General features: G+C 37.6%; 3 protein-coding genes across 4 annotated transcripts in view; 2 read left to right on the forward strand and 1 right to left on the reverse strand.

Annotated features, from left to right (window-relative positions):
- Positions 1-188: 188 nt before the first annotated feature.
- On the forward strand, positions 189-9,195 carry LOC140951040 (golgin-45-like). 2 transcript variants are annotated; one of them, XM_073400263.1, is made up of 9 exons: positions 189-414; positions 803-890; positions 1,449-1,492; positions 2,000-2,637; positions 4,155-4,213; positions 4,442-4,582; positions 5,409-5,537; positions 7,719-7,986; positions 8,479-9,195. In XM_073400263.1, exons 2-9 carry the CDS (start codon positions 850-852, stop codon positions 8,650-8,652), a joined length of 1,494 nt encoding a protein of 497 aa, XP_073256364.1. In that variant the 5' UTR covers positions 189-414; positions 803-849; the 3' UTR covers positions 8,653-9,195. The 2 variants fall into 2 exon arrangements, with proteins under 2 accessions (XP_073256364.1, XP_073256363.1); XM_073400262.1 differs by having other exon boundaries at positions 190-414; positions 800-890.
- Positions 9,196-15,449: 6,254 nt separating this feature from the next.
- LOC140950189 (A-kinase anchor protein 14-like) lies at positions 15,450-20,894 on the reverse strand. Its single transcript, XM_073399389.1, has 4 exons — positions 20,507-20,894; positions 19,974-20,153; positions 17,485-17,537; positions 15,450-16,136 (listed from the first exon to the last, which is right to left on the reverse strand). Exons 1-4 carry the CDS (start codon positions 20,813-20,815, stop codon positions 16,052-16,054), a joined length of 627 nt encoding a protein of 208 aa, XP_073255490.1. The 5' UTR covers positions 20,816-20,894; the 3' UTR covers positions 15,450-16,051.
- A 406-nt stretch (positions 20,895-21,300) lies between these two features.
- Positions 21,301-27,967, forward strand: part of LOC140949994 (tyrosine-protein kinase HTK16-like) — a 19,950-nt gene continuing 13,283 nt past the window's right edge. Inside the window, exons 1-3 of the mRNA XM_073399149.1 lie at positions 21,301-21,898; positions 24,745-24,865; positions 27,008-27,201. Coding sequence (XP_073255250.1) covers positions 21,311-21,898; positions 24,745-24,865; positions 27,008-27,201 — 903 coding nt within the window. The 5' untranslated portion in view covers positions 21,301-21,310. The remainder of the gene's footprint in view (positions 21,899-24,744; positions 24,866-27,007; positions 27,202-27,967) is intronic.

A 27,967-nucleotide genomic window follows, 5' to 3' on the forward strand; every position in this document is an offset into this window, starting at 1 on the left:
TCATGGACAGTATACGATAAAACATATGCAATTTTGATGGTCAAATTTTGCAACAACCTCGATTTTACCTCGATTTTACCTTCCTCTCCCTAGAAGGGTAGCCAACAAAGCCGCATAGAATGCTGGGACTGTCTAATCAAACATGGCGGATTTATGGGCAAGTAAGTTAAGATTGATGTTAAAATGGCGTGCAATCAGGTCTAATTTAAAATCTGAAGAGATCACATAGCCTTGTCATAATTTTTTATTTTTTACAAGTTTTTAGCACATTTAAACGGGTGTCATCCTTTTGATTTTCACCCCGGAAGTAAGGTATCATTTTACTGTTGCGCAATGTTTCACTTTTGCTACGTGGAAATTTTGGTGATTGGGTTCACATTAGCTTATATGAGAGCTAAGTTATCGACTTTTGAGGTATATATTGATCCTTTGGTATGCGTGCATGTCATTTGAATTAGAATACAGGGTTTTGTCATCGCTTGATGCCGTCTTGCGTCTGGCGATTGGTTTGTAATTTTGCAGTGCAGTTTTGACATCATTACACTAGTACTGTCCGTGGATTAGCCTTTGATCATGATAATTGGATGATCAACTCCCTCCCTACTTAGGAGTTAGATGCTATTGGTTTTATCTCCTTTTATGTTCTATTAAATTTGTCTTTGTTGATTTCTCGGAAATCTGAACTGAGAAAAATTAATTATTAAGTCAACTCAGATCAGCTGTACACAGATGAGAAGTCAATGTTATTGTCTTGTCTACTTGATTTATTGTCTCGTGTTCTTGCTTTCTTTCTTTACAGCAGCATAGTACAGTACAAGGATCATTGATTACTTCAATAAAATTTTAAACATGGCACAGCTGTTGGAGCCACTTCCATTGGAGATGGAGAGGTAGTTAACCACTGATTTATTTTAATTACAGTAAAAACCCGCATACAAGAACATGTGGATTAAGAACACCCAGGCTGAAATTTGGTAAAAAAGGAGCATATATATAAGAACACATTCAGCCTGAAAATTGAAAATTGTTCTTATATATAAAAACTCTTCCCTTTTCAGTTTAATAGAACAGTGTCTGTAGCTTTACTGTGGTATTGCACAGCTCAGTTGTGCAATTTATATTCTAATGTTGTGTGTCTCAAGTTTAATTTTCTCTTAAAGTTATGTATTTCATCATAGTTAGTAAATCCCTTACATTTTTTTAGAAGTAAAAAATTAAGAACACTTAAGAACACTTTCAGGCTGATTTCACCTAAAATACCCCATATATAAGAACCCAATCAGCCTGAACCCCGAAAATGGGTGTTCTTGTATGCGGGTTTTTACTGTATATCTCCCAAAATCAAGTTATTATACCATGTGGTTTTGTCTTAGCCTACTCCGATTCTACTTTTCTGTAAAACCAAAAACATATATTTGTTTGTGATGTTGTGATATTTTACAAAACAGATCCTCTCTACAAAGACGTGAAAAGGATGGCGAGCATACATTAGGTGAGAATAATAAGATTCACAATAAGCTCTCTTACAGTGCGACTAGTGTAACCGGGGCCACTTAGACAAAGTTGACCAATCAGATTACAGGAAAATAACACTACATTCACTCTAACAGACCTTGCAGGAAACACAAGCTTCTTCTCAGCGGGTTCAAAAGGTCAGGTCTGTGGGCTGTAATAATTAATTATTGGTTGATTTCGATCCATGTTGTTTATTTTGATCCGGGATTTTGATTATGATTGATAACTAACTTTCTCAGAATGTATTGTTATTTTCCTTTTTATATTGATTTATTTTTTTATGGTAATGTTACAGTAGTGATGAATGCACAAAAATAATGGCTCTTGTAAAAATACAAGAGTTCAACCAGTTTCAGAGTAACAAGTGGATTTCGTTGTTCATAAAATATACAGTATTTTATGACCTTATTTGATTATTGTTATTGTTTTGTTATCATCATCTTCATTATTTTCATTGTTATGATGATAATATTTTTTTTGACAGTGGATTACAGTAAAGTACCACGGTCAAGTGGAGATGGCATGGAGTATTCTTCTAGTAATTCCAGCGATGGAAGTATCTCTGAGAGGAGTGATGATAGTGAACTGTCACAAAGAAAAGTTACATCTTTACCAACACCTACAAAAAGCCAAATGTTTGGAAACAAAGCAGTTTGTTCCTCTACTGGGAGAAAAACCATGTCACAACCTACGAACTATCAAGAAAAACAAAGGAATACAAATACTCAGGACGTACTTAACCACCAGATTCAAAGTGGACATGGTTACTCACCAACATCTGTCTTAAGAACTGAAAATAAACATTATGCAGAAAATGATGGACACCCCAAACCTACTGCAATTTATCGACAAAACTCAACAAATATTTTACTGCAAGGTGCTGAGTTACCGAGATTAGACCATCAGTTGGGAATATCATTAAAAGGAAATGATCAAGTTCCATCTTTAGCTCTGCCAGTCGCAGATCTCAACTCTAAAGAGCTTGTTGTGAAGACTACTGTCGTAGAACACACAGCAGAGTTTGTGGATAGTCAGAAAGTTATTAATGACCTTGAGGAACAAAACTCTAAGTTGGTTGAGGAGAAAACAAAGCTTTCTGTGCAGCTTGGTGTCCAGACTAAGGTTTGAACAAAAAATAATAACTAATCTGTTACCAGTAGTTAAAAATATGTTTTCTGAAAACCAAGATCATGATCAGCCTCTCTTTTTTCTTCCCCTCTCTGATGACATAAGGGACATTTTATTTTTTATCTTTTTTTATTATTGTACAATTTCTTTGTCAAAGTTTACAGTGTGACGGAGAAAACCGTGAACACTTAAAATATTTCAGGAATGTTTATTGTGTTACGACCAATCACAGCAAAGATCAGGGCACGCCAACTAGCTACAAAACCACAAAAACTAATTAATATTCTTGCTTGCAGTTTAGTTTCTCACTCCCAACTGGCTTTTATCTTGCAACACAATAACATTCCAGAAATTTTTCTGGTGCTCACAGTTTTCCCAGTTTGATTGTAAAAATGTTCTACCATAAAAGAGAAAATGCCGAATACATGTACAATGAAGTAGCAGTTGTTGAGTATAACAAAAACGTTTTTAGCAAGCAAAGAGTTTAAAGTGACAAAAAAAGCATTTGTAGTAAATAGTAGACTTTAAATTTTGTTGCAACACAAGGTGTAATTATTTGCATCACTGTGAGGTCGCATCAGGGTAAATGAAGACAGGTGACAGGGCTTAAAACAGCGACACAAGACTGGCAACAAAGTTGGATTCAAACTGAACATGATGCCATGGAACGCAACTGATAATACAATTGACATTTTTTCCTCCTTTTCCAAATAGTGGTTTCAATAGTGCAAAGTCTTTGATATCAAGCTACTTTTTTATTCTCAAGTAAGCAAGACTTCACTTTCATATGGAATTTTTTATTTTATTTTACTCTTGACAAATTCGTTTTGACACGCAATATCAAAGTCTCACTTAGTCTACATTCACATGGCACCGGGCAAATTTTTAACCAGTTGAAAATTTGTGCATTTAGATGTTCTGTTCACATAGAACCACCTTAACCATACCAAAATCTAGATGCCTAGCCATTAAAAGCTCCGTGTGAACAGAGCAAAAATATTGAACTGTCACGTGTGAACTAATAATATCGTCCCAGGGCTGTCTTTAAGAGATGGGGGGCAGGGATTTCCCCGGCTTCTATGAGCGTGGCCCTTGTCTACTTTCAAAGGAAAAAAGAAGAAAAATAGAACCAGAAAAAACCTGTAGCTGTTTGATTTCCCACCTACTTGTTGTATTTACCCAGCAACTTGAAATCTTAGTGACAACCCTGTTATCCAGTCAAATTTTTCAGCTGGTTGAAAATTCGTCTCGTCCCGTGTGAATGTAGCGTTAGTTTCTCAAGCAAATACAAGCAAATTGGAAAGAGAACAAAAAGTTTAGTAGAAGTTAATCAGAACCTGACCCCTTTACAGCTTTTTTCTTGCATCCTTTCATTTATGTCTTTCATCAAGGGATGAAAAAATTCAAAATGAAATTGTAATGACATCACATCTTCCACTGGGTCATGAAAGGGAAGTCTTAAGTAAAGTGTTAACAGGTCATAACTCTTTGTTTTTCTCTCTTCTGAACAGGTAAATGCAGAGATAAAGAGGTTACTAGTAGCATCAGTTGGAGAAGATATTGGGCAAAGGTATTTCAAAATTCTATAACTGATTCTGTTAGGTTGGGAAAAACGTAAAGAAATATTCACAAATTTGTTGGAAACATCTATTGTAGGTTTCATTTGTTTGTGTTATGTTTTTTCAAAAAGAGTTTATTTTTCATTTTTGTCTCAGAACTGAGTACATGGATTTTCTGCCTCAGCCATTGCAAACTGTAATACTAATTTTACAAAATTTTGTTGTTCTTACAAAATCAGGTTGGAAGACTTGGTCAGTAGAAATGTCCAGCAAACTGTTGAACTTAAACACTGGAAAAAAATGTGTGAAGAATACTCTGAGGAGTCAGACAGGCTTGAGATTGAATGTGATGTATGGAGAACAAAATTTCTTGCTAGCAGGTAAGAGTGGTGTTTTACTGTCTCATTGCCTACATGCAAGTTTCGCATCTTGCTCATCAGGAACAGTAAAAAGTTGTCAACCAAAAAATACTGGTTCTTGGAGCGATCAACTCAGTCTTTCTTTTATTATCAGTGAAAATCACACATTTACCTAGTATGTAGTCTTTAAAAAAAATTCTTCCATAATAATGTATCCCTGTAGTGTTTACACCTTAGTTGTCGGTCCCCCATACACGAAGAAATTTTTTATCTCAGCTCAATACTTTTGACCCAATTTCTCATGCTTGGCAGAAAAATGTGAGCTATCGCAGTCTTAAATGATGCATTCTAAAAAGATGTCATAAATTATTATAACATCGGGGCTGTAACTTTAGATTTCAAGTTTTCAGGTGTATACTGATTTGAACCAGGTAATTGAACAGCTAGAAGAAATTGGATCTGTTTCCCATTTGTTTTCCTCTGAAGGTAGCCAGGGGTCTTGTTCTTAGTAGCCCAGGAAAATCCCCAGCCCCCGGCCAATAGTCACAGCCCTTTAACATGAAATAAACCTGAACCAATTTTCAAGAAGAGAAAAGTCAAAGTGAATGATCGTACTTTCCCAAAAACCTCCCAATTATGTTAGTAGGAAAGACACTGTTGCTCACTCGGAAAACTTCAGAACTCTTTTGAACGTCTTCAGAAATCATCGGATGCCTAAGAATATATTGAGATCATCTACAAAAAATTGTGGCACTTGCAGAGCTTCTCATGAGGATGAAAATCTAGACAAGTTGACTCCCCTTTGGTACCAAAATGTTAAAGTAAAACATAGTGTTTTTGCCTTAAGAATGATGTCTGATGAACTATCAAGTTGGAAGGTAGCACTCTATGCCAGATACCGACAAGCACAGAGTGCTTTGCAGAGATTGCTAGATGAGAGAGCTCAGCTGCAACAGTACTTGATTGATACCAAGAGGCAAGTAACAAGCTTGGCTTCTATTGACATAAATCTTATAGGACCCACATACCTGCTTCGGCATCTTCTTTATGTTCACTGACATCATCATCATCATCATCATCATCACCATCATAATTATCAGCATGATAGTAATAACAATGATAATAAACAGTTATAATAATTAATATAGTAGTAATCAATTATGATAATTATAACTTTGCAAGTTAATTAAAATTTAATAAAATAAGCACAAGCACAAGGATCTGAAAAAAGAAGAGAAAAATATTTTTTTTATTCTTGTCTTTGCTTTTACATTGTGCACGTGCATCAGAAGCATTCATTTTCTTTCGAAACAAGACTCTTACACTTGCACTTATACTTACATTGCCAGTGTAAACCAGACTTAATTGGATGGATATTTGGTCAAAAACTTGGACATTTGGCCCTGAAAAAAATTATTTGTCCTGGCCTATGTCTTTATTCTATTCTATTTTATTTTTTGATTTTTTTTAAATAGAAATGCATCCAACTGCTCTTATGTGGTCATTTGTTGTTCAAACATTTAGTTAGTCTGCTGCTTTCATTATTAATAAGAAGAATAAGAGTAAATACTTAACTATCCACCTCCCTTATGGGGCTTTTGAGGGATAATGAAACAATAATTCAAATATAACATAATATATTTAAGAATCCCAACTGGTAGGAGGCAAACCAGTGGGCTATTTACAAGCGTCGCCGAGGATTTGAACTTGGGACTACCAAGAACAAATCCAGCTGGTGGTTAGCGCAGGACTATTGAACTCATGGCTTCCAGATTACAAGTCCTAACTGCTCAGCCATGCTGTGGTAGGTTCCCTGCTAGGAGAGGCCTCTTGTCCGGCGAATACCTCTGCTTGCAGGGAGTATGGTAGCCTGTGAAAACATCCGTTTCTCCACCTGCTTCGCCACTGAGAATGTTTCGCGTGGAGGAACGTCTGCCGCTCAGCGACAGAAATTCCATACTGATGACGTAAAATATGTGCAGAATCCGATCAGAAGCCCTGATTAGTCGACAGAGTAGTTACATTATTTTAGCTATTGTTGACGAATGACAGACAAAAGAAAAAAGGCCACAAAGGTCAAATGTAAACGCAATGAATCTCTAACGAAACGAAGTCAATAATTGTGGAATATAGTCTTCTATAGTTTTGTTGGAGCTCGTTCGCAGATGAACACAACACTTTACCAAAATCGACCACAAGAAACCTAAAATTGAATAAATTTACATTTGGAGCCCCATGACTACCGGATTTATTAAGTAAACATTGATTTGCATCATCAGTATGGAATTTTCGTCACTGAGTCGCAGACATTCCTCCGTGCGAAATGTCCCCAGGGGCGAACAGCATGGAGAAACGGATGTTTTCACAGGCTAGGAGTGTGGTAGGGCTGGGCTTTACTTAAAAAAATGAGTTACTCCTTATTGTCATCTGTAGATATGTCCTGTGAGCTTAAGTTGATTCGTCTCCCTCACAGCCATTTTTGTCTCATCATGCAATGCTCCTTTTCGGGAACATCATTGCATAAGGTAAAGGCGCACATGAGCCAAAGGCTCAAACAGCTGGAGCTTATCCCGGTTTCATTAGCATGAAGCACCTAGGAGTATTGCTACTCCCCCCTGGATGGGATGCTAGTCCATTGCAGGGTTACTCCCTAGCAGTGTCTCGCCGCTACCCATTTATACACCTTGGTGAAGAGAGAGGAAACAGCAGGACGGGCGAGGCTTGAACCCTGGACCTCCAGATCCAGAGGTCGAGGTGTTAACCACTCGGCCACACACACCTCCTAACATCATTGCGTGACGAGACAAAAACAGCTGTAGCATGAGAGACTGAGATGATATGAGATATTCTCCTCTTTCCTTGTCAGTGAAATTACATGCAGATACATGGTTAGAAAACTTTATCCCTGGGTTCTAGTTTTCAAAAGCAGCACTTCTTTTAGTCTGCTACACAGTCGCGCTTTGTGTCATCATCACACAATGCTCCTGTTTGTGGGGAGGAGTGTTGTATGATGACACAAAGGACGGCTGTGTAGCAGACTATACCTCGTTGGGAGAATTTTTAATTTTTATAATGTATAACCCATAACATAGTAGATTCCCATAATAAAGTGAATTCTTAAGTAATTCACTGATTTTTTTTGTTTGTTACATTGCAGGTGTATTCAGTCCTTACATTCAATGCTGAAAAGCACAGCTGGTATTCTTCAAGGATCCTTTCCTTCATTGTCCTCCGCAAATGAACAGAACATTGTAGAAATAGCTTCATTAAACAACTCCTTGGCTGAAGAAACTTTGGATCTTGCTCAGAATGTTTTGCCAGCGTTGTCACTCTCGGAGACAACACTTATGTTAACTCACGAGTCAGTGGAGAATACAGAAAAACTCAAGATGGGACCAACTTCTGCTGAAAAACTAGCTTTACAGGTGAATTTTACGTGGCTGGCTTGTGATTATGAGTGCACTGCATTTTGCAGTACACCCCCTCCCTCTCGGGAGCCTTTTCAAACCGTAAGCATGGTTTATTTCATATTAAGTATTTTGAGAACGGACCTCTGGAGCCAGGGTAGGCGTATCCCATAGAATTCCTTGAATTTTGAATGTTCATAACTAACTCTTAAAATTTCATGTAAAGGTTTGTTCTGGTACAACACACGTAGAAGATCGCGCACCCCTGTTAAAGGCTTCCGGTCCAGCAAGACACCTTGTTCAAGACCCTGAATAGTGCAATTGTATACCCTGTTTATGACCGCGAAATCTAAATCTAAATAATTACTGTATACTATTATAAATCTGTCATATTGGATGTAAGATAACCTTACTCTGTTCAGCAGAACATCCCTGTTAAGATGTCCCCTCCGCCCAACGGGCCTTGGACAGATTTGACTGAATACAGAGCCATTTTTTTCTGTTCATTAGGTCTTATCAGATGACGTTGATCTTCAAGCCGAACAACAGCAACTCAGTGGTGTTATGAAAAGAATGTCTCAACAGTACATTGGTCATGATTATCAAAGCCGGTTTGCTACCAAGAACTTCAGAGTAACTTATGACTGCTGTGAGAGGTGTACGGGAGCTCTTCAAGTGGTGTAGACACAGGCAGACCACCCTCTGTTCTTAGAAGAAACACTAGCCTGTTCCAGGCTAGCCTCTCACGCAGATAGTGGAGTGTGGCTCGAAGTCAGAGAGGATCATTATACGTTTTTGGGAAACTGTCAACCTACCCCTCCCCTCAGCCAACATGTTGCCTTAAGTGAGAAGTAAGTGTTAATGTTGGCTTAGGGGAGGGGTAGGTGGGCAGTTTCCCAGAAACTGATAATGATGCAGAAAAATGTAAGGGGGGAGAGAGGAGGAAACTTCTCTTCGTTCTTTCGCTTTTACTCCCTTTTCCACTGCGTCGCTGTTTTTCCTGCTCAAATAAATTATCAAAAATATCCAAATACGAGTGGACGAGGCCTTACATTGTGCCATTAAGTGATCACGCCAATAGGAGCTGGGCAACTCCGGGTTTAGTGCTATAACAGTAGAGAGGCTTTATTAAACCGAGGTGGAAAAAAAAACTCCTCAGAGAATACAGACACATTGAACAACGTTTTTTCGTTTCATATATTAATTTATTGACGTAAGACTCGCGGGTTGAATTAAATATACTCACTCTTACAGGAAAAGGAGAAAGGTTTCTATAGAATTCTGACAATTTATAAATATAAATAAATATAAATTCGCACGGATTTTTACATATGTTTTATACAAATAATGCATTGACATATTACAGCAACAGTCGAAGAGTAACAAAGAGTAGATTTCTTTGTCTGTCTGTCACTAAGCGGCTTTACTGCTTTCTCCGTTTAGTTCTGGGAGGTACAGAATCGCAAACCTAAGGTCCTGGGCTCTTTTCCCGCTCAAAACTCTAGCTGGATTTGTCTCTTTGTCGTTGCAGGTTCGACATCAGGGAGCTTTTAGCGTCGACGCGTGAACGCCAACAAAACAGAAGAAAAAGATGTAATAAGCAAAACAGCATCACACTTTTTTGTTCATTTCTTTGCCGTCAATGCACTACTACGACGTGAAATTCTTTTATGGATAGCTCGTTAACACACGACCACGAATGTTTCTTTTTCCTTCAAAACTTGGGTTCGGTTCCCAGTAATTCAATTCCAGGGAAATTCACCTTCATTTGACATTTTTCAAAAGTGACTTGGAGTAATAGTGGCAAAGTTTAAAACAACACCGTCTGTAAATAGTTTTGATTTCGCTACCGTTTGGCGGTCGTCGTTGCTATAGAAGGTCCCTCTTATGCTGTTTTCCCGGAAGGGCAACTTCGCTAAGAAATCCGGGGTGTATGTCAATGTACCCAGTAGCTATTTTTATGTTTTGGGGGTGTAAGAGACAAGGGGGAAAAAATTCTTACCCCCTTCCTTAAGTCCTCGCGCGCCTTAACCACACATAAACAGCGACTAGGTACGATTCTGTTTTAAGGGTTTTTTGGGGTTTTCGTCGGGGAAAATTAGAATTACTGGGCGTGGCTCAGTTTTTTTTTTTTTGACCCCTACAAGATACAGCCCTAAAACAAAAGCTAGATAAACTGTAATTATGTTAATTTGAAAAGACAAGGTGTGATTGAATGCATTCTTCTGCTTTAAGTTTCTTTTTTCTTTTCGTCTTTTTCGTTCTTTAGTTTCTTCACGCACAACCGTAAGCGAAACCGTCATCCGAGGGTAACTAAAATGTGCGTTTCGTGCTGAAAACCTGAATCAGCAATTTAGACTCCTTAACGAGGCGACCAGTACCACTGTTCTTTTAATAATGGCCCAAGGGGATATTAACAATGACAAGGGCGATTTGAATTTCAACCAGATTTCCGACGGCTTGTTACCCTGGGTACTAGAGGTTCTTTTTCTCTCGAGTGGAGCTGGATGCTTCGGTGTTGGCAGGAGGCCGACAGACCTTCGCGCGGGTCACTATTAGGGCTTGACCGCAACCGGAAAAAGTACATAAAAAGTCTCTGGCACCCAGGGTAAAGGTTTTGTATACTTCTTTTATTCTAGACTAGGAATGCCACTGATCATCACCCCCTTCATCGAACATGAACTCTTCTACTTCGGTTTCCATACTGGCTCTGTAACCTTCTCTGTGGTAGGCTGAGAACATCGTCGGAGTAAAACATTGATTGATCGTCAAATGCTGTGGGAAGGCTCCACAAATCGCCTCTAACAAACCAAGACATGCGTCTCCATGGCAACATTCAATCGTATAGTTCATGGGAGATTCGACGACTCATCCCATTTTGTCCATGTTATGGACACACACTACGTCTGAGCCGCCTAAGTGTGTTGTAGTAGGACGTTTCTTGCTTTCTGAGTATTAGTAACCGTGTAGTAGCAATCGTGGCAATTTTTTGTTAAGGATAATAGCCTTGAATTGAGTTTCCTAGAAGGGCAGCCCATAAAAAAGAAAGGCCGGGAATTTCGCCTTTCAGTTTGGAGCGACTTTGGAACGGCTTTGATTTAGACGCCGAACTTTTCATGTACCGAACCTAATGCATAAATTTTTTGCAAGCGGTTTGACCGAAATGAGCATTCTTCGCCTTTTGAACTTAATTTAGCTGCAATAAAAATCGGTGTCTGAATCAATTCAGATTCTGAATTAGGGTAATTGAGGGCCTAAGGCTGGTCAGTGTGCATTTTATAAAAAAACTAATTCATTTTTAAGTTAAGATAACGTCAAGTTGGCAGACATGGATAATAACCATCGCACGTACCGCTGATATTATCTGAGATTTTATTCCTCTCTTTACTGCTGCCAATTATTTCAACATGACGGTGTCCAACAAGAAAGCTCTTGCTACTTTGGACACTGTGCACAAATGAACTTAATGTCTTTTAGTTAATTGTTATTTGTTAGCTACTTTATTTTCCCACCTACGTACACCTATGTAAATATCTTATATAGTGTGAAATAAAGAATTGAATTGAATTGAATTGGTCGACTTGACTGACTGGATCTGTTCCGACAAAGTATTTGCACATACAATGCGGCCAAACTTGGGGCAGCAGTTATTTAATTACTCCTAAAAATTGTAGCAGATGTGTGTTGTGACTTCAAGGAAGTCACGAATTTTAACCTCATTATGACGTGGGTACGCCAAAGTCAGTCGAGCGTAGAGTCGTCGCATTAAAGTCAGTTTCAGACCGTAGGAACCTAACAACCAGCAGCAGCCGAAAGCGTTTCCTTAAAGAAAAACGATGAGATGTTTTTTAGCTATGTTATTTTCCGTTGTCTTACACAAGAGAATTTTGTCGGTGTTCTTACTCTCAGCTCTCTCTTTGCCTCTCTCCTAATCCCGGAAGTCAAGAAGGGTGTAATCTAAGAGCATTTTACATTATGAGTGTTTTCATTGTATTGTGGATATTTATTAAAGGAGCGGTTACTCGATGTGTTTCATTTATAAGTTAACATTGTCCACTTGTTTGGCTCTTTAATAGGAGAAACACTTATCGCACTTCATGTTTTTTAATTGTTTTTTTTTATCTTCATGTTTTTTTTTGTAGTTGTTTTTTTTATGCTGATGACCAGTAGCTTTACTTGTCTTTCAAAACGTAACCTTTGAAGGAAATTGCCTCTTGTAAATCTAAATAAAAAAAAGCAGAAACCTGCGTCACGGATATTAACTCGTAAGTGGTAATAGAAAAATCAAAAATAAGTCAGTGGAAAACAAAACAGAAATCTTAGTTTCTTTCGTCTTCTTTTAGTCCTCGTTCTGCCATAACTTTAAAGAATGTGCGTTGCAAAATACTCCAGAAGGACTGCATAGAGCTTTGGGAAGTTTAGTGATAACTTGTCTATAGAAGGGAATATTAGTTTTGCGGTATCGCGGAGTTACTCATTTTTTGTGCGGGCAGTTCCGGTGAATAAAATATCATCCTGTGGTATTGCGTGCGATGATCTCAATCCGTACTTTTTCCGATGTTTCTGTTTTTAAAACTACAGTTTTCGGTGAAACAAAATTCTTTGCGAAGTAGCGGTTTCTTATTTGACGCTTGTCCAAACTCTTGACTTTCGCATATTTTCGTTTATCTGTGCTTAAAAGCACGCACCATTGTAAAAATTACTGTTTAGTTAGCCTTTAATAAGCTGTACGCCCAAACCTGATTTTCATTCATAAAACATTGACCTCTGTGGATGCCTGCCGCGGATCTGCCACCCGTATTGTCGGTCGAAGGTAAAGACATTTTGTAGAATATTACTGATCACGTGCGGAAGTTCTCCCTTTTTTCAGATTTAGCAAATATCGATCATGTAAATCGTAGGACTAAAAATAAATCGCAGTGTTTGCATTTCGTCAATTTCTTTTTTAGGTGTACGTTTTTTGTTGTTTGCTTTTTTTGTTTATATTTATATTTTTTTGTAGTGTTTTCAAATTGCTTCGTCATCAGCGAATCTTTCAGTTATAGCGTCATCGTTCCCTTGTTTTTGCCTATTGAGGGCATCGCCGTATACAGTATACTGTTTATTCAAATACCAAATAAACTTCAAATGTTAGTGAAAGAGAAGGTTAACTTGAGCAACTTGTGCAATTTTCAGATCTACGAGAAATTATTTAAGGAAAAAGGCAGCAGCCATCAAAAACTGCGAAGTTGCTGGGGGGCAAACAAGTTCATTATTTAGTTTGAAAAAGGAAATTCTTTAGAAACTATTGGTTCAGTGTCGGGCTCACATAATTTTCGGAGATCACTAATATTACTATGCTTTATCAGTATTAAGCAATATTCAGAGATGTCATTGTTTGATCAGGGAATCAGAAGTGTTGAAGAGCCCAAAAAATGTAAACAAAGATTCGCCAATACTCAACGACTTTATCATCTTTATGGCTTTCCATTACTTCAGTGGGTTGGGTTCCGAGGATTTGCTCCAACAGGGGAGGAAATGTATCTTGTTTTGGATTTCTCATCTTTGCAGCAAATCCAGTGAGTTTTTCGTAGCGTTTCCATACACCACGAGTTTGTTATTAGAGCGGAACAGAATTTGTTTTTTGAGGTACAGTTAGGAAATCTAGTTATGTGGGTAATATAATTTAGTTGTTGAGACACAGCAAGAGAGTATGAAGGCCGGACTCTCTTGAACATGCACAGACGAAAGCTGTGTCAAGCTATTTGCTATCTTTTAAGGGTAAATAGAGATAATGTCATGACGCTGGTATCATCTAGTCATAAAATCATTCGTGTCCCGGCTATCTGGAAAAGCTGTCATTTAGAACTACTACCAGTACGAGTATTTCCTTTTTAACGCTTTTCAGACTGCCGACTGATCTATTAAAAAAGTCTAATATTTCAATTCAGTTGTATTCATTTATTTTAAGAATTTTGAGGAAATTTTTTTTCCTTTATAATATTCCTTTTTTTAGAAATCAACAGTATTTTTGGATTTTTATGACAAATTTGATACGCTATTGTAGGATAGAAGGCGTCACCGTACATATTTAGTCAAAAAGTAGAGGTGGTTTCAGCTCTTTGCAAGCAACATCTAACGAAATAGCAGTCGTCAAAAACTGCAAAGGTCGTTGGGTGGCAAAAACTCGTTAATGTGTCATACATTCTTTGTAAAACTTCGAGCAGATTCATATTTTCTGGGATTACTAACATTGCTACGATGTTTTAACAGCTTGTTCAGAGAATATTAAGCTTACCGTAGCCTGGGACTAGGCTGGTCCTAGGCTAAGTAAGTAATAACTTTATTTAACGAGGGTAAAGACATTGATTACTGGTCACCCAGTAGTTTTCATAATGGCCCTCCCTCCTAAGCCTACTGGTATGTTACGTCGTCGGACGAGCAAAATCTTTATGGAGAACGTAAACACGACACGACCATTTTCTTTTTTTTCTGACCTTGGATGTCGTCCTTACGACTTCAACTCCAGAAAAACTTGTCACAGGAGGATCCGCTCTCACATCTTAAAGTAAAATTAATGGACAAGGATATTTTTTCTTAGTTGATGCGTGGAACGTGTTTTCGTTGGCGGCGGTCATTTGGACTTTTGCACTCAGCAGGTGCGCTGAACCTAAAAGATCCTAAAAAATCTTCGGAGCTACTCGAAGCTTAGCCTGCTAAAACAACCTGTTTCTCCTCGCTCCTAGCCGCCGGGGACGTTTCGCTAGGAGGACGTATTCGAAGCTCTTGGGGACCGAACATTAGATGTAACTGAAAGGGCTTGAAAACTGATTGCCGCAAAAAATTCCGGCTGGCAAAGGAAACTTTTGTCAAACTTGTCTAAAAAAAGTCGTGGGAGTGGCGGTACCTGAAAAGATTCACGTGCAGATGACGTGACATGAGTGCACTGCTACGCTAAATTAATCAATTACAGGAAATGTACATACTGGGAAAAAAGGAACCTCGTCATTTTTCATGTCAGTCGCGTATTTGGTTTGTTTACGCCGGCGTAAACACCTACGCGACTGACAAGCCACGCGAATGACTTGTAAATGTTAAAAGCCATGCCATGAAGAAACCTCTGTTCGCACATAGTTACTAACTACGGCTCGCAGGACAAAATTAAGCATGTAATTTTATCAAATGTGGCAAAACTTAATGTAACCAGTCGTACAGCTTTTTATAGAAAGGTTGTCGGAAAAGCTATGCAAGCGACAATCCCGAAAGGTAATATGGGATATGATCAATGACTTGTTCCTGACACTGTAGCTGTTGGACCTTCTTTTGCTGCTTTTCTTTAGCACTCGCAAACGTATATCCATGGCCTCTCGTGCCATTCTTTGAAAATTCGTTGAAAAACAGTGAACTAAAAACCACCCACAATATCTTTCGGGATTGTCGCGTGCACTTTTTCCGACAAACTTTCTCGAAATAGCGGTATAGTTATTAACTACACTGTCAACTAGCTATGATATTGCTTTTCTTACTTTTATTTCATACTGTGATGTTAATTATATTTACAGTAGTACCACTAACTATAAAAAATATTAACAGTTAATTCAGAAAGGGAAGGGTTTGTTCAAAAGCTTATGTACACTATTGTCAAGAAATGACATTATCAATGCAAAAAAATATACCTTGAAAATTTTCAACAAGCAGTTCAAAAAATAAGAGAAAAAGAGAAGATTTTGTTTCTATTGAGGACATTCTTAGTAATGCTGCCAAATATAAATCAGGATATTGATGTACGCCTCTTGCCTGAACTTAACATGCAAGGTCATCTTTTGATCATGCCATTTGTCCAACTAAACAAAGTTTATGAAATGGTGTCATATCGCAAAACTATTTATCGTTGCTTTAGTGTTTGTGTTGGTGACGAGGTTTGCTCACGTTGAGTAACTTCTCAGGGGGACATCGTTTATTTTATCAGTAAACATATTCAATGCCCATTTCCTTGGCAGGCACAGCACTGTGCAGAACTTTGAAAGAACCGTTTCAATATTTCTCCATATTTTTGTTAGTTATCGAGAATATCCAAAAGTCTTGAGAACTATTCCTTTTGTGATTAGAACTTAACCATATCCATCAGTCGAATTTTACTCTCAATGATGTCCTTTAACCACTTCTCTCGGAACCTGGTCTTTCCTGGTCTAAAAAGTAAAGGAGAACTGAATCAGTATAGGTCTCCGCTATTCCCTACGAATTAAAGTAACAACAGAAACCACAAGTCCGTCATCCTTATATTTGTAGGAGAACTGCCCAAATATAGGCTTTTTTTTCCTTTTTTCAAGCATTTTAGGAAGGAAAAAGCATTAAGCATTATTTGATCATCTTATAATTAGTGGCATTTTCCAGGAAAAGTAGTATTTTTTCTGAGATAAAATAAAATTCAAGTATTTTAAAGAGAAAATGATGACTTAAATTGGAAATTCCGAAAAAGTATATATGTAAATGTTTACCTTTAATAAATTCATGTTGAGGATCTTTTTCTTAGTGCTGTATTAAAAACTCCTACCTTGTATACATTGTTGTCACACTAGTTATTCTTAAACCTTCTCATGTCCATTAGTCCATTAGAATAATGATAAAGAGCCATTATATGATGAGCATTATCCAAGTAAACTTTCGCTCATAACTTGAGAGGGCTCTTGGAATTAAGCCCATGGTGAGGGAGGGAGAAAAATGAGGGACTATCTCATTTTTCTCTCTCCCGGCTGCGTGATGCCTTTTCTCACGTGGGGTGATTTTCACGCGCGCTCGCGTTTCGCTTGCTCTACTGTCCCTGAGGAAAAGTGGAGGACTACTCGTAGTCTAACATAGAAGAGAAGTTGTTACTTCATGTTGCCATAGTAGCAAAATGTCTGGATTACAACAAACTGAAAAAAATGTCACTTAAACTGTTTCAAACTTATTGATCTTACTCCATCAAATGTTGGCAAAATTTTCTGTGGTTGAATTCAAAAGGACCATATCTAAGTTTAGAATAAGAAAAAGGAAATTTTTTTGTTGTGTTCACCTACTCTGTAAAGCGGGTGCGTGTAATGAGGAAGTTTCATGTCACATTCGTGCAATGACGGTTAAGAAATTAAAAAAAAGGCTGCTTGTTGTTTGATTGTCATTTTGCTTATATAAACATTTTGCTTTTTTGCCATTCTTGTTGCTATTGCCATCGTTATTGCTTAAGCTCGTAATTGTTGTGATGCAGCAATTTTGGTAACAAGACATCAAGTTTCTTCTCTCTATTCCCTTGCCCTTAATATATATTAATTAATATATACATTAATATTAATATAATTAGTATAATTAATTAATATAATTATAATTCATCAACTGGGGGTGATGCACAGGCAACTTTGGACAATCTCCCCGCATGAGTCTTGCCATCAGATACTTGACTCTTATACCAACCAGTCTTAAAAGCAATTTTGTTCGAGTTACTACTTCACGCACAAGAAAAAAAAGAAAGAAATGAAAACAGACATAGAAAAGGCAACATACCTGTGAACCAAATGATGTGTCTCAAAAATATAGTACACTTCAACAGGAAAAGTCTAAAATCAAACAGATGCAAACTTGATCAAAATAATAAAAGTGGCTGGTTTCTTACATTTGATAGTCAGGAGAACGAAACAGAGATGTTGCAAGCCTGCTTGTGGCTAAGCATCCCAGTCCAGTAAAAAAAAAACCATAAATAACGTATTTATTCAATTAACTGCCCTGGGTGCTTATATTAAATTTTTGGACCTTGAGAGTGGGTGCTTATTTGAGGTGTGCAATTGTTCGAGGCTGGGCGCTTATTAAATTTTTACTATTTTCAGCAAGTGAAGTATGTTATTATTTTGCAACAAAACAATAACTGCTAAAAACAAAATGTGAAGAAGTAACAAAGCAAGGTTTCTGTAAAATACTCTGAAGAAAACTCCGTCCTTGGGGAAGTCTCTTATTAGAATTTATTCACTCAAGTGGGTGGGGTGGGGGTGAGCGCTTATTTGAGTTTGATTGGGAGGAGGAGGGGGTGGGCACTTATTAACTTTTTCTGCCTTTAAGATAGGCGCTCATTCAAGGTGGGCGCTTATTTGAATAAATACAGTACATGCAGGGTGGTCACTCAGATTTCAAGTTGCTGGCCATATGTGATTAGTAGGTTGGGAATTAACCAGCTAGGAAGTTAGACTTTAAGTTCTATTGTCCCTTTTGCTTCCTGAGAAAGTAGCCAGCAGGGTTTATGCTCTTAGTAGATGTAGTTAGGTAATAATTTGAGTGCTTCAAGATGGATTAAAATATTTGTGATTTAAAAAAGTTGAAAACCATTCAATTACAGTTTCCATCAGTTGTAAGGGCCATATGCATGACAGGTTTTCAGTGAAAGAAATAAAAAAATAATATTTGACAATTATTGCTTTAGCCTGAATGGGCTCTGTGTTAATAGTCCATGAGGCCAATAGGCCAAATGGGCTATTGACTCAGAGGCCATGAGGGTGAGAGGAATAATTATTGTTTTAGTAAAATCCAAATAATTGGGCAAAAAAATCGAGACAAACAACTGTAGCCAGCTAAAGCTGGGCTATAACATATAGCCTAGTAGTAGCTCAACCAATCAGAATGCAGCATTGATAATAGACCACTAGTTGGATTTTACTAATAAGAATTGTTGTTAATTCAAAAGACATTGTATTTCTCTGTTTCCAGTTGGCTCCAATCCCTGCCGGATTTCTCAAAACCAACTGGTACTTCCCATATTTGGAAGATGCAAGCAACTGCTTAGAAACAAGGTTGATTGATGGTATATTTACTTGGAAATGAGGCTGCTTGGGGAAAAGTGAACTAAAAAAATAGCACTCATGCCTATCTGAAGACAAAATAGCTGAATTTTTTACTAAAACCGAATGAAAGAAATACAAGAACGTACAAAACACATTGCTCAGAGGATGTTATCTACTTTTAGAGTAGTATCTGCAAGAAAGAAACATCTGTTTATAGCCTTTATATCCTGAAACCATGCCAAGAAGTAGCCCAAACTTTTGAAGAAAGTTGATCTACAAGGTGGTATGCTTGTTAAGAACTTAGTAACAATTATTCTGAATGAATAACTATTAAAACAATTACTGAATTTGGTTTTTATATGATGTGCTGTTATCATTATAACCATGGAGGCTAATAAAATACTCCTTGATCTGCAAAATTCTTCACATCATACATGTACTCAACCTCATTTAATAGTTGTTAGGTGTATCACCACAGCTTCAACAACAGCAATGCCACATTCAATCCACTGATGTATCATATGACCCCTATGCCAGGGGGGGGAGGGGTTACTTTAGGAGTTTTTGGGTAGGGATGTGCTGCTGGGACCCTTGAACCCTTAGCCTATACCAGAGCTAGTTCAAGTGAATTTTGCTACCCTATACTAGACTAAACTCCCCAAATCCCCCCCTATCCTAGAGTAGCTGTTTTCCAGAAACAACTGAGGCCACTAGCACAGTCCAGCCAAAATAAAACCGATTTGATTTTTTTATATTCTTGAGTGGTAATTCCTGGTTTCCCTAGTCTAGACTAAAACCTTCATCCAGTTGATCAGTTTAAATGGAAAATGATACCCTCTTCGAGACCCAAACTCTGTAATTTATATACCCTACGCCAGAGTAAACTGCTTGTAAAACCATACACTTCACAGGGGCACATACCTATATAGCCCATATATGGCAGCACCCACCACCACCCACCCCCCCCCCCCCCCCAGGCCCCTATGGCCCTGCGTGCAATTTCATTGGAAAACCATATGAATAAAGTCCGGTATGAGGACCTTATGTGTCAAGCGATAAGGCCTGATCGATGCAGGTTCACTCCGTCAAAAAAATTCAAAAGCACAATGGTCATATGATAAAATGCTTCTTGACTGTGCAAGGTCCGTGCATCCTGGCTACAAACCAAATATTTTCCTATCCAGCCCTCCTACTCAGTTAATAAGTACATAGCATTTACCATACCTTTGGCTTAAATTTGCTAACTTCAATGGTAATGTACACCGAAGCAGTTGCTCTTGGGATTGGCTTTCTTCTGGTTGGTATACTCCACTTAACAGCATAGCGGTATCGCCAACTGTAGGGATGTTCTTCCTCTCTTAAAAAGTCAATACAGTAAAGCCAGCTGCCGTCACGCTCCCATGTCTGCAAGATATTGGTCACTGCTAATGTTAATATCATGTTGAATCATTGTCAGTATTTATTGCCAAGCAAACAGCACATTGACAAACTGAGGATCTCTAGGACCACATTCAAGCCTTTCCTTTATCAATAGTAATGTATTGTGCAACGTAGTAATGAAGCTCTGTAGCCTGCATTTCTATTTTTTTTTTATTGGCAGTTTCTTTGGAGAACAGCAATGGAAACTTCATTGGGGGCGAAACCCATCCCACCAGAGAAATGGGAAGAAGATAAGGAAAACCAGCTTCCTGCTTTAGTAGCTAGCGTAACTAACTACCTGTATAAAACAGCTGAGCTTTATAAGCTTAATTACTTACCTCAATAAATTCCTCAATCTTTTCTAAACCCCCTGCAACGGTAAAGCTATCCGCAGTCATCCATTTAATATTCGGTATCTCGTATCCTGTTTCAGGGTCTATTGTTGGTTCATCATCTTTTCCTTCAGGAGCTTCTCCGTCTCTTGCTAAAGAGCCACCAGCATAAACTGAAAAGCGCCGACGAGCATTTTCTATGGCTTCGTCAACAATTTCACGAGCTTCTTCCTCGTAAATTTCTTCAAGCGTTCGATTTCCTGGCACAACCGTGCGAATGATTCGCTCTGGCTTCTTTGCTGTTGTGGCAGACATTTCCAACGAAAGAAAAAGAACAAAATTTTGATAACTTGTCACAAGAGTTTGTGCACCATGTCCACCATTTTAATCACGTCCAGTTTCCATGGTAACGATAGTCACGTTACGCATCCTCTTCTTTGGAGAAGCTGCTGACAAAGGGATCGCTACCAAGAACTCGAATGCCCTGGGTACAAGTGTGTTCCCAAAAAAATAAAATAGAAAAAAGATATATTGTTTTTTTTTACCTTCTTCATATTTTTACTTATGAAAGCAGAAAGTAAGGGAAAAGAATTCTATTTTTCATTATGAACTGTCTATATATGTTTTATTTTTTTAGAATTAAAGTTTTTTGTTTTCTACCGTTTTTTTTGGCCTAACCTCGTTTCTGTGTTGACTGTATCATATGTCATGTCTTTGATCTGATGAGCTTTGAGAAGTGTTCAGCGCAGAAGTTAGCACCGATATTTGCGACACCGGAAATTCGTATTCAAAGTATGACTTTCCTTATAAATGAATGGAACGGTAGCAAAAATGTCTACTTTGGCTAACGAGTGTACGTGGTATCATGGACGAATCACACGTGAGCAGGCCATAGAAATTCTACTGCAAAACGGTCGACAAGAGGGACTTTTCCTCGTCAGAAACAAAGCTGGCAGAGACGACAACTTTGCCTTGTCGTTATGGCATGGAAATCAAGCGCTTCATTTCCAAATCCAGTGTCGAGGTGGGATTTATTATTCCATAGACGATGGGCCGACTTTCGAAGGTTTAGATTCTCTGATTGAATATTATATGGAACAAGCCGATGGTCTGCCTACCCGACTAACACAATTCTGCGAGGGCAATCCGCCCCCTGCTTCATGTAGAAAACACGGAGTAACAACACCACTGCATCTCGCCTGCGCTGAAGGAAATTACAGTTTAGTTTCTGGGCTGCTTAGTGGTGGAAATCAATCTGATATCAACACACGAAATGAGCAAGGGTCTTCACCAATGCACGAGGCTGCTTTGCTTGGCTTCGAAGACATCGTTTCTCTTTTGCTCAAACACGGTGCAGACACGAAAAGCAAGGATGACGAAGGGAACACGCCGTTACAGGTAAAAACATCAAGGTCTTCGTTTTCAGAAATTTATGTTCTTCATTATTTGTCCTTTATCGGTTATAAATAAATTGAATGCACTTCCTTGTGGTAACCTGAAACCTCATTTGTAATAGATTGTATCCATGTTTATATTACCACTTCATTTCTCCGTGTCTACGGATAACACTAGTTTTCTGATCTTTTCCTAGTTTCTTCAAAATTACTTTTTTTACTATCTTCTGTGATGTATAAAAATGTATGAACAAACAGGGAATTCATTGAACCATGAAATTTCCTTGTAGCTTAGTAGCAAATTGATTCAGTGGTTGTGGTTCTCTATGGTAAAAAGAATGTAAACAAACTGTAGTGTGCTGAAATGTTTCAGGACAGAAATATTATATACCTGCCGACTCACACGCATCATGTGTTTGTCACACACCTGCATATCAAAGATGTCAATCATGCATACAGGAAAATTCCACTTACTTTTAAGAATAAAATCATAATTCTGGACTGCACTGCTCGTTCAGTGTCTTGCTTGTTCTGTCATTAATTCAGGTGAATTGAGCCATGACGAAAAATTTTTTTATTTTTAACGTGATGGCTCCGAAAATTTGTAAAGAGCATCAGATATCATTCAGCAATAATATGAAATATTCTGAAATATTCTGATTTCTTTGCTGGTAACTATTACAAGCAAAATTAGCACTCAAAATGACCCCGCTGTTCAAAGTAAATTGATCCCGCCTAGTAAAAAATTTTGCTGATATTTTTAACTGAAGTTTCCGGTATCACCTTTTACTGATAAGATAAATATGCCAGAGAAATTTCAGAGAAAGTCTGTAACTATAAGTCGTTCAATATTCAGCTTTAAAATTGTTTTGGAATTTAAAAATTGCTCTGACGCAGAACCAGTTACTAGTTAGAATATTTGGGACAAGTAACTCTAATATATTTCTTAAAACAAAAGCCGGTTGCCAATTGGGCTATTCTTTAAAAGGAATATTTTAGTTTTAGGTGCACTATAAATTGCTCCAAACTTGGCTCTAAAGTCGAATGACTTGTTCCTCGACCTTTTTGAAATATCACCAAGCAGTTTTGGCTGAAATTCCTGCTACATATATTCTGATGTATTGCAATACATCTTCAACGGTGTTTACTACTATGCATTGCTTCTAATTCAAAAAATGGTATTGGTTTTGTAAGCTTCCTTATATCAAAGATCAGATAGAACTGAAGAGCACCTTAGTTTATGACTACAAAATGAGTACAAGCGGCGTGTCCTGTGAGGAATTGGTACCTCAGCTGGGAGGACGAACGAAAATGATGTTCATGCCACAGGGCTCGAAATTGCGCCTGTATCGGGCGCATTTGTGAATAAAGATTTTGCTTTGCGACTAAAATCTCTCCATTGGTAGCGATTTTGCGACCGTTTTACAGCCCAGCTTATAAATAAATTATATTTATCAGCCTTGTGTCCTACTTGTTACTTGTTGCTGTAGTTTTATCCGAAAAATCCTGTGAAATTCAAGTTAAATGTTGCATGACTTTTATCGTTGATTTCTTGCTGAGAAACATATCCCGGGCGCACTTTTTCGGAAACTACGTTGTGCAACGCTCATGAGATTTCTAGGAAATCTTCGTTTCTAATTTCCGGTTCCGGTAGAAGTAGGTTACTTTGCTTCACAATGTGTGCAAATGACCAGGAATTATCCACTTTTAAGGTTCTTCTTATTAATGAAAATTTAGAAGAGGCAAAGAGAATATTCACGTGAAAGCTATGTATGTCAACCAAGTCAAAGGCGAACGTTTTTCTGCGATCAAAGCTACGGCAAACAGAGACTGCTTGTTAAACTCCAGTTCAATTCTTCTACACAGGAATGAATCTCTTGCATTGTAAATGCTGTCATGCACAGGTATTAAAATTCAAATACCGGTGAAGTCCTGGTATTACTTAGTTCTCCACAAGTTCTCCACAGCCATGTTTGGTGAGATACTTTCCTCACTCAGCCCACGCTTCTAACGGTATGAAACGAAGACAAACATGACGCTGCGAGAGCGCTAAGTCAAAGTTGTAAGATATCCTGACTTTGACATGTACAAAATTTGTTTAACATATCATCATGCTGTAAATAATTAGTTTTTTAGGGACCAAATTTTCAAAGAAAGATCAAGTCCATCATTTTTGCACCGTGAGATTTGGTTGGTATTTTTAAAATAAGCTTATAAGCTTAGCTTCGCGCAATTGCGTTGTGATCCCTTGGTAAAGCATCATGTAGTTTTAAAATGTTCTGATTCTGTGACTACGGAATTATATTCTTATCTTTTTTTTTACAAAAGTTAGTAGTTTGGATTGTATGATGTTATTAAGCTGCGGAAGGCATTTTTGGATGTTATATTTTAGAGACAATAGTTATGTTCCTGTCGAACTGTGAACGATTCAGAAGATTTCATTAGTTTATTCAGCAAATAAAATGTTTACCCTCCTTTCGATGGTAATTCACAGAAGCTGTTGAAGTAATAAACTTAAATGAGATATTTCAAAATGTTGAGGAACAAGTCATTTGACTTCAGAGCAAAGTTTGGAGCAATAATATTTAAAGTGCTTCTAAAACTAAAGAGTACCTTTTAAAGAATAGCACAATTGGCAATTGCCTTTTGTTTTTAGAATAAGCAAACACTGGAATTACTTGTCCCGAAAATTTGAAGTGGTACCTCGTTCCACCTCAGAGCAATTTGTTTTTTGAAATTCTTATTAGAGTGAGGGGGCTTATTTGAGAGGGAGTGGGGGGGGGGGGGGGGGGCTTAATAGAGAATTTCCCGTAGCTTACTTGATTCTGTGATATTTTAAATTCTCCACAGTCTGCCTGTATTGGAGGACATCCCTCAGTGTGTGCTCTGCTTGTAAGGAAAGGAAAAGCTGATCTGCAGGACCGCTCCCCTCTTAGTGGATGGGTGGCAATGCATATAGCAGCTTTAAAAGGTAACACTTTTTACTGTTAGCATTGGCGGATCCAGGGAAGGGGCTTGGGAGGCCTGCCTCCCCCCCTTATTTTTAGACCCAAAAAATTTTTTTGGAGACTGCCCCCCCACTTATCTCAGGGTCTGGATCCGGTGCATCTAGGCATGGACACCAGACAAAAAACTTGTTCTAATAAGGTGCCAAAATATTGATATGACGTGTTTCACTACCAAGCATTTCAAGTTTGAAAGCTGTTGAAGCAAACTGTTGTGGTAAAGGTATCAGTTGTTATGTTTTTTTTTTATCAACGTGTTCCGCCCATCTTTAAAGCCTTTCATTTATATCCAGACTGTTTTTTATTCAGAACCGATTACATTTTTGGAGTCAATTTTGGAGTCAAAATTCCTCTTTCTGATCAAAAGAATGAACTTTTCTAACAGTAATACAAAACTGTTAAAGACTTTTGGTCTTATCAGGGGTTTCGTTAAGCATCAGAGATTGGAGAATTCTCTGTCTACTACGCGTAATTCTCTGGCTAAATTTCGATGAAGTATGGCTATTTTTTAGTCAGACAATTCAGATGTGGATACGTTATGTAAATAGAAATTATTCCCTGTAATGCATAATTTCAGCGCTTAGCCACTTTCTTGACATTCCTAAATAAAAAACAAATATATAAAAGACCTTATTTAAATGCTAGCAGTTTTGAGCCCAACAAAACTAACAGGGGACATGTAAAATATTAGACGGTTTGCTGAAATGAGCGTGGAGAGTTGACTGTATGCTGGACGCTTTTTTATTTGCATGTGAAAAAAAAAATTAAACGAGTAAATACTAATGAAACAAAATGTGAAACAAATAAAGTACATGATGAACAAAGTTACGACAAGAAAAGTTCAAGCGATGAGAATCAACTACTGTTATGAATAAAAAGAACGATTTCTTTGTGAACTGCTATGGAAATAAATTTGGCGATGTTTACCGTGTATAAATGACAGAGTATCAAATTACTATGAAACAAATGCAAATTTTGAGATTTTTCTATTTTAATGATGACTTCGAAAACGTGTGGAGGTATGCAGTGTTTTTTTTTTCGGCAGCTATGAGAAATAAAATTTACTATCACACTCAGCAGGGTTTAAAACGCAAAATTTCCAGGCTTCTTTTCAAGCTGTTTCTGAAAAAGTTCTTCACTCTTTCAAAATATTCTCCCGTTACTTACACTATTCTCCTGCTCCTGCAATTCTTAATGAAACCCCTGCCTTACCTGTTTATGGCAATATGCAAGATATTTTTCTCCAAGCTTTCAGGAATATTTTCTCCCTCAGACAGCACACTAGCTTGTGTGAGTTATTCTTTGGAGCTTTACAACTACAGAAATTCTTCTAAATGTCTGAAAATTCTTGCCATTATTATATTTTGTTGAGCAAAAATATAACAATTCAGATGCTTAAAGCTGACAAACAGCTGCCTACAATACTGTGCACATGGCGATTTATCTACTGCTCCCCAAAATGGTGGCAAACCATGTCATTGCACCTAATTCGAACATGTTTTTTCATCCCATGCTTAGGTGCAACTGACAGTAATCTATTGAGATCAATCTTATCTCATACATTGAGCTATCTACATTGTATGGGTAATGGATTATTTCACATAGCTTATTACATTAATTTATAGCCCTCAAAAAGTGTAATAAAGAATGAAATATGCTTGAAATTATTCTGGTACAAGGTTTTTGTCCACTGAAAATAAAAGTTACTCAATCGTCTAATGGATTCCATCTTCTTCCTTTCGATAATATTTGTTTATTTATACACAAAGTTACAGTGACAATAGTTTAACTAAAAGAAAGGTACGAGTAACTCAACTGGAGTAAAATACATCAACATCGGCCACATACAAATTCTCCAGGCACATCTCTATTCATACATTAGTTCTGATAATGTGATAAAGATCAAAACATTTCCCAGTTAGTGATTATTTTATTCATTCTCTTTCATACTTTTCAACTTGATGTTGTTCTGTAGAAAATTGATGTTGCAGGCGACTCCTGGGACTCAAAGAGTCCTTAAAATATTTAAAAAGAATAACCCCCAAACTGTGAAATGCAGCAAGCCACATCAAAATTCAATTTGAAGTAACAAGTGAGTTTCATGACAGGTAACTCTGAATGTGTAAGGGTTCTTTTGGAACTCGGGGCTCCTCTTCACCCACGTTCAACAGAAGGGGACACACCCAGGGACCTCGCTCTTCATTATGGACATGAGCACATAGCAGATATAATTGATAACTATCCGGTGCAACCTCCAAAGACCTCACCAAGGTTGTGGCTTCACGAAAATTTAGGAAGAAAGGTTTGTACATTTATGTCCTTACTTTTCTCACTCCTTTTTCACACAACCTTCACCTCAGACATAATCTAACCCCAATTAAGGTGGCTGAACACAGTTTTGCGGGCGGTCAGCGGTAACTGGCATGACGGCACATGTTTTGAATTAGACAAATAAACTTGGCGGCGAAAAAAGCAATGGTACAGCTAGAGAACACCATTTCTCAAAATCTACTCATTAAAATTTTGTGATATTGGGCAGAATATTTTATACTTTTATCGTATTTTAAATTATGAGAACTTAAAAAAATGGAAGTTGAACAGATGAATTTTGTGACACATTTAATAATTACAGTACAATTATATTATTGATTATCTAAAAACCCGTCTGTTAAAATTAAATTGGTCAAATAAGTTTCAAATGGTAATGATTAAGTCCACTTCATTTTGTTTAATTTTGCCAATTATTCACCCTCAATCACTATGGAACTGAAGGTAAGCAAAGAAATTACATGTAAATGACAAAATCAGAGATTCGAGACAAACAAATACATCTCCTGAGCATTATTTTTGAAGTTGCAAACAGCAGATATAAACTTTGAAAAACTGTTAGGCTGAACAGTTTTCAAAAACCCTAATTTCAATCTGTTTCAGTCTTCTTCAGTTTTGCCCATCCATGGCAACTGTTGTATCTGTTGTGTTATTTTAACCTTCCTTTTATGTTTTACGCGGTTATTTCTATGTTTCTTTTAATTTCACGGGTATTTTGCAATAACCTGATTTGGCTGAAT

Source organism: Porites lutea, chromosome 10, assembly GCF_958299795.1.
Source record: "Porites lutea chromosome 10, jaPorLute2.1, whole genome shotgun sequence".
NCBI classification, from domain to species: domain Eukaryota; kingdom Metazoa; phylum Cnidaria; class Anthozoa; order Scleractinia; family Poritidae; genus Porites; species Porites lutea.